This window comes from Equus przewalskii, chromosome 10 (assembly GCF_037783145.1).
Source record: "Equus przewalskii isolate Varuska chromosome 10, EquPr2, whole genome shotgun sequence".
NCBI classification, from domain to species: Eukaryota; Metazoa; Chordata; class Mammalia; order Perissodactyla; family Equidae; genus Equus; species Equus przewalskii.
The window spans coordinates 21,201,988-21,211,423 of record NC_091840.1 but is presented as its reverse complement, the minus strand read 5'-3'; the positions used below and the strand labels follow the sequence as shown (position 1 = coordinate 21,211,423).

Here is a 9,436-nt window from a genome sequence, read left to right as displayed (position 1 = left end):
ACAAATGTGCGTGTTTATTGAGGGGCAGAGGAGAGAATCTATAGCTTCTAATATATTCCCAAAGGAGTCCCCGATGACAAAAATGTTGAGACTCCTCACCTACCACAGTGCCTGGCACAAAAGGCACTCCAGACTATCTGGCGAATGAAGGCACCAATGACTGAATAAATGAATGAGTGAGTGAAGGAATGAATGTGCCCCATGGCCTAGGAGTCACCACACATGGCCTAGTACACACATCTATCTGTATCTTTTGAGATGGTGAAAGGCATCCCGGGACCTGAGCCCAGTCCACCTCCCAGCCCTTTCTCCCAGTCACAGAGGCCACAGCCAGGTGCTATGACAAATTCCAAAGAATGCTTCCCAGGCTTTCTCCCCACCTCCACTCCTGACAATGACCAGGCAGAGGTAGGAGTTGTGCAACTCAGATAATGAAGCTTTATTGATTGCCAGGAGCGGGCAAGGGTGAGGCAGGGTTCAGGTATGAAGTGCTTGGGGGATGGGAGAGGGGATTCCCCAGTGACATGTGTGTCCAGACGGGGGGCTTCCTAGGCCTGAGCAGTGCTGAGCAGCCTTAGTTCTTGGTGCGAAGGACCTGCTCGTGGGTAGACACCACCTTGCCATCGTGCACATCCATGACCTTGGTGCGGATCTGACGGCTGGTGGAGGTCACTGGGGAAGAGAGGAGAGAGGGCGTTACCAGTGGTGGACAAGCAATGGAGAAATCAGGACTGGGGAGGCCAAGGAATTGAGAGAACTTAAATGAACCGTCTTCCTACTGCCCTCTCCCCTAATGATCACTTCACTCCCTGCTGTTGCTCCAGCACTGATACCATCAGCATATTTCTTTCAGACTAAGTCTCCCGAAGGTCAGGGGCAGAGTCTGTGTCCTCAGACTAGAGCCTCCTAAGAACTCAGATTGGACTAGTTCAGTCCAGATCAACCCAAATGGACTGGTCTTGGTGGGGAGAGCCATGTGGGGCCCTGTCCATGGTGCTGAGTGCCAGAACCATGGGGTCTGCCACATACACTGGGCGACAGAAGAAAAAGGTGGAGGCTGCCAGCTCCTAGCCCTAAGGAGGGTTTAGAAAATGGCTTCTTCTACCCAAAGACAGTTATAAGGGATCCTGGGTGAGAAAGCTCTAGCTCGACCCTTCCATACGTCCCTCTCCAACTCCCTAGACCTGCTAGGGGACCGGGGATGGTCCTGAGTTTAGCCTTGATGAGAAGGAAGGTCTTACCATCTCTGGACGACTGAGAGCCAGAAGAGAACTGGGAGGTGGAGAGGCTGCGAAGACAGAAAGGGGCAAGATCATTAAACGCATAGGGGGCCACAAGTGAACAGTGGGGGGATGGACTGGAAGGGTGGGCAGGGCACTCACTGGGCATCTTCTCCCTCCAGCAGGCGGCGGTAGGTGGCGATCTCCTGCTCCAGCCGCGTCTTCACGTCCAACAGTATCTTGTATTCCTGGTTCTGCTGCTCCATCTCGCAGCGCAGCTGGGCCAGCTGCTCCTCCACGCTGCTGATTAGCTCCTGGATCTGGGCCAGCTGCATGCAGTAGCGGCCTTTGGTCTCCTCTAAGCTGTTCTCCAGGGATGCTTTCTGTGAGGGAGGAGAAGAGGATCAGGGATCAATGAGGGTAGTCATACCCTCCCTTCTAGTCCTGGGTGCATCCCAAGCCTGGCAGTGCCCCTACCATGCTGAGCTGGGACTGCAGCTCGATCTCCAGGTTCTGCACAGTGCGCCGGAGCTCCGAGATCTCGCTCTTGCCGCTCTGCACCAGCTCGCTGTTGGTGGCCACCTCGCGGTTCAGTTCCTCTGTCTGCAGAAAAGAAAACATCATTCACACTGGAAGTTCCCAGGAGGCAGGTCTCCTGGGTCCTTCCCACCCAATGACGCCCCCAATGACCCCCACCTTGCTGAAGAACCAGTCCTCCGCGTCCTTGCGGTTCTTCTCCGCCATCTTCTCGTACTGGTCGCGCATCTCGTTCAGGATGCGGCTCAGGTCCACGCCAGGGGCTGCGTCCATCTCCACATTGACGTCTCCGCTCACCTGGCCTCTCAGGCTATTCATCTCCTGCACAACCAAAGAACAGTCCACAGTCAGGAGCCCCACTATAGCAGCTGATTGGGACTCCCTAGTTGGAGGTGTTCATGGCCCGAGCAATCCCTCCATCTCAACTCCATCTCTTCTCCCAGCTAATCTTCCAAGCTGGCTTTTCCACTTAGCTCTCACCTCCTCATGGTTCTTCCTCAGGTAGGCCAGCTCCTCCTTCAGGCTCTCGATCTGCATCTCCAGGTCGGTCCTGGCCAGGGTCAGCTCGTCCAGCACCCTGCGCAGGCCGTTGATGTCGGCCTCCACACTCAAGCGCAGGTTCAGCTCCGTCTCGTACCTGCAATGACCCGAGAAAAAAGGAATGAGACACCCATCCCGGCCACAGTGAAGGCTTTGTTCTCTTCCCCCTGCAACTTCTTCCCGTAGCTGGCACCCTGTGGGCGGTTTAGGGAACCAATCTTGAAAATGGCATGGTTGGACACAGTGCCCATTGATGGCTCAGATCTGAACATTCCTGGGGGGTAGGGAATAAGGAAGTTCATCATGCTACAGAATTCGGGGAGGGAAGATGCTTCCAGTCAGCCACCCAATAGCACACAAGACCTCCAAATACGACAACCTCCTGCACTTCAGGGCCAGGTGGGGAAGTGGGGAGCACAAAGCAGTGGCTCCCAAACCTGGCTGTGGATGAGAATCACCTGCGTAGCCTGTTGAAAATAACTGAATCAGAACTTCAAGGGTGGGGCTCAAGAATCTTGTACTTTTACAAGTACCCCAAGGGGTTTCCACATGGCCATCCCGGCACTCATCAGCCCTATTTAGGGAACGCTGTTCCAAAATTGCCCCACCCTGGGGACACTAGATGTTCTGGGCCACCACTGCAAACTCACTTGGTGCGGAAGTCATCAGCAGCCAGGCGGGCATTGTCGATCTGCAGGACAACATTAGCATTGTCCACGGTGGCCGTGAGGATCTGTGGATGGAAAGGGCACAGGTCACGGGTCAAATGGGCATCACTAGCCAGACTCCACTGCGGCCTGCATTAGGCCTTTGCTTTCAGGGGTCCCCTCTTCTCCCTTCAAGCCTTTGCCACAGCAGCCAAAAGGATAACCCCCAGTGGTCCAGCTTTGACCCAGGGCTTTGCTGTCTCATGGTCGACAGAGGGGGTAGAAAGAGCCCTGTCCTTAAAATCAAAAGTCCTTGAGTTCTGGTCCTGGATCCACCACTGACTTGCTGCAAACCCTGAGACCTGAGCCTCGGGGCCTCGGGTCCCCTGCCTACAGACCAGGGGAGCAACCTAAGGCTCTCTAGACCCCTTCCTGTTCTGAGCTCTCCTCTCTGCACAAGCCAGCCCTGCCGGTCCTCTGCAGGCACGTACATTCCTTTTCAACCCTGCAGAGCATGGGACCTCAGGTGGGGCTTTTCCAAAAGATGAGACTCAGCTGGCACACGGGATTAGAAAAGAGGAAGCCAAAGAAAAAGAAAATCCACTGAACCCTGAGCTGAGCTCGAGTTCCCTCCCTCGTCATCTAATTTCCCTAATCCATGCAAAGCATCAGAGCCAGACACCAAGGGAAGCAGGATCAGCAGGGAGGGCTTCCCGGGGTGACATGGAAGCAGGGAGCAGGGGGCACAGATGACACAGGCCCCCAGGCTCCCTCCCATTCAGGGCACATAAGGTAGGCCACCACTGATTATCTCTGTGGGTTTTCTGTGCCTGCCTGGCTGTGGGGTGGGGCGGGCCAGTGCCAGGCTCATGGGCAGCAGCCGCCACAGCCCAGACTAATGAGGTAATGAGCGGTTTGGGTGTCTAGCCTGGTCCCGTTACAGTCTTGCTCCTCCCCTGTGCTGAAGAACAGGTAGCTAGCTGCCTCCTGTACTGGCAGGTAGAGCACAAGGGTTCTAGCCTCAGCTCTGCCAGTTATTTGCTGTGTGACCTTGGGCAGGTCAAGGCACCTCTCAAAGCTTCAACTGCTTCCTCTGTAAAATGTGAAGGTAAGAATTCCTGGTCTCATGTGGTCCAAGGATCTGCAGCACAGAAGGGCATGAGCAAGGCTAGGGAGGGAAGACCATCTTCCCACTGACCAGCTCTGTCGGGGCAACCCAGATCCCAGATCTGGGGTTGGAATCTGTCCTTTCTAGGAATCTAAAGATGCCAGTGGCCTGGGGCATCTACTGCTCCCAGAGTGAGGTAGCTGGAATGGCACCTCCTGCTACCTGGTGCACACACCTTGTTCCTCAGGTCCTCGATGGTCTTGAAGTAGGGGCTGTAGTCCTTGGTCTCAGCGGGCCTCTGCCTCTGGTACCAGTCACGGATCTTCACCTCCAGGTCGGTGTTGGCCTCCTCCAGGGCGCGCACCTTGTCCAGGTAGGAGGCCAGGCGGTCGTTGAGGTTCTGCATGGTCACCTTCTCACTGCCCACCAGGAGCCCATCACCGCCACCAAAGCCAGCACCAAAGCCAGCACCAAAGCCACCACCAAGGCCACCACCAAGGCCAGCACCAAGGCCACCACCATATCCTCCACCGAAGCCGCCACCCAGGCCCCCACCAAAGCTGCTGCTGCTGAAGCCGCCGCCATAGCCGCCCCCCAGCCCGCAGGCTCCCACGGAGGAGTAGCGGCTGGAGGAGACCGACAGGCCGCCCCCATAGGCGCTGGGGGCCCGGTAGGACCCTCCGGCCAGGACAGAGGACATGCGGCTGGAGCCACCACCGATGCCACAGGAGCCCTTCATGGAGCTGGAGGAGGTGAACTGGCGGCTGCAGGTGGTCATGGTGCCAAGGAGGGAGGCGAGTGAATGAGCGAGTCCACAGAGAGAAGAGAAAGGTGCTCAGGTGAGTTGGAAAGGATGCGGGTGCTTTATATTCCTGAGGAGGGGGCGGGCCTGGCATTTTCCATTCCCCTTGGCTTTCATCACCCGCAGGCGGGTGCCAACTCCCAGTCAGATCCCTCCTCTCCTCCGCCTCATCATGTCTGTCATATTTTACTGGAAACTCATTGTTTGGGGTGTTTTTGGTTTCTTGTCCCGCCAGGCGTGATTCACACCAGGAGGTGTGGGCCTGCAGGCTACACTTTCCCGTGGGGCCCTGGGAACCGCGGCCCTCAGGAGCCCCCATGCTGGGCTCAGCCAGGTGGCAGGGATCAGGGCCACTCTGCACCTTAAACCTGGTGACCTGTTGCTTCCCTGTTAACTAGGTGGGCCTCTGACATCCACTTAAAGAAAGCCCACCACTTCAGGTGGCGCCTGGCTGGAGAAACACCAGCACAGCAAGGTCACGTCGAGCACGGGGATGCCCCCTCAGCATTACCATCTATAAAAGTGAGACGAGAGGGTCTCAGGACCCTCCCAGGGCTGACCGACTGGGCTGAGCTAAGGAGTCTGTCACATCCCTGAAGCATGCCCAGCCAGCCCAGTGGCTCAGGTTTCCACCCTGACAGCCCCACTAAAGTGAGGTCCACGCAGCACTGCCTGACCCTGGGCACAGACCCTAAGATCCTCCACAGGCTTGTGGATAGACCCGTGGCATCGGCTGCTCAGTCTGGCCAAGGGCAGATGGCCTCACAGGCACAACCAGGGAAGTGGGGAAAGAGCATGGAGTCAGACTGAGTCTTGGCTCTGCTATTTACTCCTGCGAGACCCAGGCCCTGACACTTCCCTAAGCCTCAGTTTGCACATCTGTTAAGTGGGAGTAAACACCATCCACCGTGCCTACTGCAGAGCCAGCCCTGAGAATGCAACGTTGGCGGAGTGTGTGAAAGGGTTCTGTAAGCCGAGTGAGGCACTAGTCTGCTTGGCCTTGTTGTAGCCCAGTCTGGGCCCCGAAAGAGGTGGAGCCACACCCCTGGAACAGGACTGAAGGGGCCTGTTGGCTTCCAGCCCCAGGCATCTTCTCAGGCCCCCAGGGCAACCTCAGAAGGAGAGGTTGGCACAAGCACCCTTATCTGGGCCTCTGTGGAGCCAGCTCAAGGGATTTTTTTTGAGGTGGGGGCGACCCTCTAGGATCCCAGACTCCTGAGGCCCCGAGGGTCAGGGGACATTTCCAGGGGTCCATTGGTTCTGCCTTGGAGGTTTGTGTATCGGGACCTCAGCAGTCCCACATCTCCCAGACAACTCCAAAGGCACCCCCTCCAGCCGCACCCCGCCCTCCTGCCGGCCCCTCAGCTCCACGGACCCCGGCAGGCATGTCGGGAGGAATGTGGTCGTGTCTGGGGCTGCCTGACACGTCCCATCTCCCCAGACAGGCCCCAACAGCCCCCGCTGGAGGCTCCAACGCTCTTCCTAGGATCAACTGCTCCCAGAAGGGAAGCGCAGCCTCCCTCTCCCCCTCCCCCCACCCCGCCCCGATTGCCACCAAAGCAGAAGTCTGGGAGCCGCCCCCACCTGGGGGGCTTAGGAGCCCAGAAGACAATGCTGAGACAGGCACTTGAGGCCGTGCGCTTCCCAAATCTGCCACGGGGAGCATTTGCAAGGATGTGAGTAAGCTAGGGCCCCGCCCCCCACTGACAGACACTCCTAATCTCCCTCCAGAGGCTGGGCCCCCACCCAGGCCCAGCCCTACAATTTCCCTGTTGAGAGGCACCGCGAATTTTAGCTGAGGGACAGATGCTTTTGTTGGGAGGCATGTTGCTTTCGGCTGGGGTGGGGGGCAGCGGGTGCTCACCAGACAGAAAAGCAGCATTGAGAGGGACATCCCCCCCCCAGCAAGAGCTGGTGCAGAGCCCCATAGGGGCTTCTGCTGCGCCGCCCACCACCCTGTCTTCCTCCGCCACGGGGAACCTCCGATAAAGTCCCTGGAGCATAGGACTCGAGAACAGCTCTCCTTTCCCCTCGCCTGATTCAGTGGAACCTCGAAAGAGGCTCCCTCCTTGCCCCTCCAAGGGGAATCCAAAAGATCAAGAGGGTAGGGAACCGATGACATAAACGCATGCACACAATCTAAGAGGACTTTGCCAGCCCTCCCTGCCCCCACGGACCATGGAACGCAGCGTGGAATACACGTCTGCCCCGGCCCCAGGATTGGAACCCTGGCTCAGATCCCGAAGCCGACTCCCTTCCCCCTGCAGACATGGAACTGGGCGCCAACGGCCCAGCCTGGTGCTCATGACATTTAGAGGAGAGGCAGCTTTCTGGGGCAGTGGGGTTAATGGGATGGGGGGTTGTCTGCTGGGGCCCAGAGTACCCCCCACTTCGGACTCCTAGGCACGTTTTGTGTGAGCGCCATTACCTGACCCTCGCTGCAGCTGCCTCAGGAAGGAGGGGGCGCAGGAGCAGCTTGGGCGGCGCTTCTTGTGGTCGGTGAGTCTCCCCCGCCCTAGCCAGTGGGGGGGACTCACGCCAATGCAAACAGGTGAGGCAGCAGGGCCAGGCAGCCCCCCACAGAGCCCGTATTGTGTGCTGAGGACGGGGCGGGACCGCCCAGGTGATGGGATCCTAAGGAAGGAGGGGACCTCGGGGACAGCCCAGTCTGAGCCGCCCCCCCCCCCCCGCCCGCACCCCGCTTAGAGCCCAGTCTAATGGAAGAGACTGTCCCTGTCTGTAGGAAGTCCGCAGCCCAAGAGGGAAGACAGGAGACACATCGAAATTACGTCAGAGGTGAGCAAACCTAAGAAGAGTGCAATCCATATGTATTAGTTTCCTGGGATGGCCATAACAAATTCCCACAAACCTGGGGGATTAAAACAACAGAAAATTATTCTCTCACAGTTCTGGAGGCCAGAAGTCCAAAATCAAGGTGCCAGCAGAGCCACGCTCCTTCTGAAGGCTCCAGGCCAGAATCTTGCCTTCCGTCTTCCAGCTTGTGGCAGCTCCTTGAGTTGGTTGCATTGTGGCTGCATCACTCCAGTCCCCCTGCCCCGGTCTTCACGTGGCCTTCAGCTCTGTGTGTCTCTGTGTGTCCTTTCCTGTCTCTCATCGGAACACTCCTTGGATTCAGTGCCCACCTAATCCAGTAGGATCTCATCTCAATTCTTACCATAATTACATCTGCAAAGACCCTATTTCCAAAGAAAGTCACATTCTGAGGCTCTGGTGGACATGAATTTGGGGGGGACGCTGTTCAACCTCCTACACCCTATAACAGACCAGGAGCTATCCATGTTGCAGAGGGGATGGTGAAAACTTGGTGGGGAGATGGTTGTGATAAGATGTGGGCAGGGCCAATCTTGAAGGCTTCTGGGAGCAGCTTTTAGGGCAGCAGGGAGGCATAGAATTCTCAGGTATCCGGACCACGCTTCCCACCACCCAGTTTCTCTGGCTCCTTCGCAAACAGACAACTGCTCTGGGAGAGAGCTCTTTTCTTTTTTTTAACTTTTTATTTTGAAATAATTTAGACTTTCAGGAGAAAGTTGCAAAAATAGAACAGAGAGGGGCCAGCCTGGCACAGTGGTTAAGTGTGCACAGTCCACTTCAGCAGCCCGGGGTTCGCCGGTTCAGATCCTGGATGCAGACCTGCACACCACTTGTCAAGCCATGCTGTGGCAGGTCCCACATACAAAATAGAGGAAGACGGGCATGATGTTAGCTCAGGGCCAATCTTCCTCAGCAAAAAGAGGAGGATTGGCCGTGGATGTTAGCTCAGGGCTAATCTTCCTCAGAAAAATTTAAAAAAAAAAATAGAACAGAGAGTTCATGTGCACCCCTCCCCCAGCTTCCCCTAATATGATCATGTTACGTAAACATTATATAATTATCAAAACCAATAAATTTACATTGGCCCAATACTAGTAATTAACTACAGACTTGATTCGAATTTCACCAGTTTTCCCACTAATCTGCCTTTTCTGTTGCAGGACCCAATCCGGGATTCCACCTTCTATGAGTCGTGTGTCTCCTTTGTCTCCTTCAGTCTGTGACAGCTCCTCCGTCTTTCCTTGTCTTTCGTGACTGCGACAGTTTTGAAGAGCACCGGTCAGTTATTTTGTAGACTATCCCTCAGTTTGGGTTTTTCTGATATTCTCTCATCATCAGATTAACTTAAGCCTTTTGGCAACAAAAACAGAGAAATGCCGTGGTCTCCTTCTCAGTGCGTCATCTCAGGTATATAAGACATATGTCAATGTCTTATTGCTGGTGACGTTAACCTCGTCCATTAGCTAAGGCGGTGTTTGAGGATCTCTCCACTGTAAAGTTACTATTTTTTCCATTGAAATTAATAAATACCTTGAGGAAGTTACCTTGAGACGAGGCAACTATCCTGTTTCCCCTTAAATTGTCACCCACTAGTTTTCCCATCTATCAGTGGAGGCAAAGAGCTCTGGACGCCCACCGGGCTCAAGAACCTCATTTGCCCCTTGAGGGCCTGTGGTTTTTAGGAGAGACTTTGGTGGCAGGAGTCCAGACCCAAGAAAGAACTCTTTCCACCTATCTCGTCCAGCCCCAA

General features: G+C 55.9%; 1 protein-coding gene and 1 long non-coding RNA gene across 2 annotated transcripts; one reads left to right on the top strand and one right to left on the bottom strand.

Moving 5' to 3' along the window:
- Window positions 1-418: 418 nt before the first annotated feature.
- Window positions 419-5,053, bottom strand: LOC103565053 (keratin, type I cytoskeletal 14). Its single transcript, XM_070561981.1, has 8 exons — window positions 4,288-5,053; window positions 2,948-3,030; window positions 2,238-2,394; window positions 1,917-2,078; window positions 1,698-1,823; window positions 1,383-1,603; window positions 1,242-1,288; window positions 419-672 (listed from the first exon to the last, which is right to left on the bottom strand). Exons 1-8 carry the CDS (start codon window positions 4,828-4,830, stop codon window positions 575-577), a joined length of 1,437 nt encoding a protein of 478 aa, XP_070418082.1. The 5' UTR covers window positions 4,831-5,053; the 3' UTR covers window positions 419-574.
- Window positions 5,054-7,563: 2,510 nt separating this feature from the next.
- On the top strand, window positions 7,564-9,229 carry LOC139074042 (uncharacterized). Its single transcript, XR_011523357.1, has 2 exons — window positions 7,564-7,650; window positions 8,847-9,229. It is a non-coding gene; the product is annotated as an uncharacterized lncRNA (long non-coding RNA).
- The last annotated feature ends 207 nt before the right edge of the window (window positions 9,230-9,436 follow it).

Excerpts from the sequence above, each read along its gene's own strand:
- LOC103565053 (XM_070561981.1), bottom strand. The coding sequence starts at position 4,830 with ATGACCACCTGCAGCCGCCAGTTCACCTCCTCCAGCTCCATGAAGGGC. Across the intron at positions 2,079-2,237 it reads TGAGGAAGAACCATGAGGAG|GAGATGAATAGCCTGAGAGG; the intron begins GTGAGAGCTAAG and ends TTGGTTGTGCAG. Across the intron at positions 1,824-1,916 it reads AGGACTGGTTCTTCAGCAAG|ACAGAGGAACTGAACCGCGA; the intron begins GTGGGGGTCATT and ends TCTTTTCTGCAG.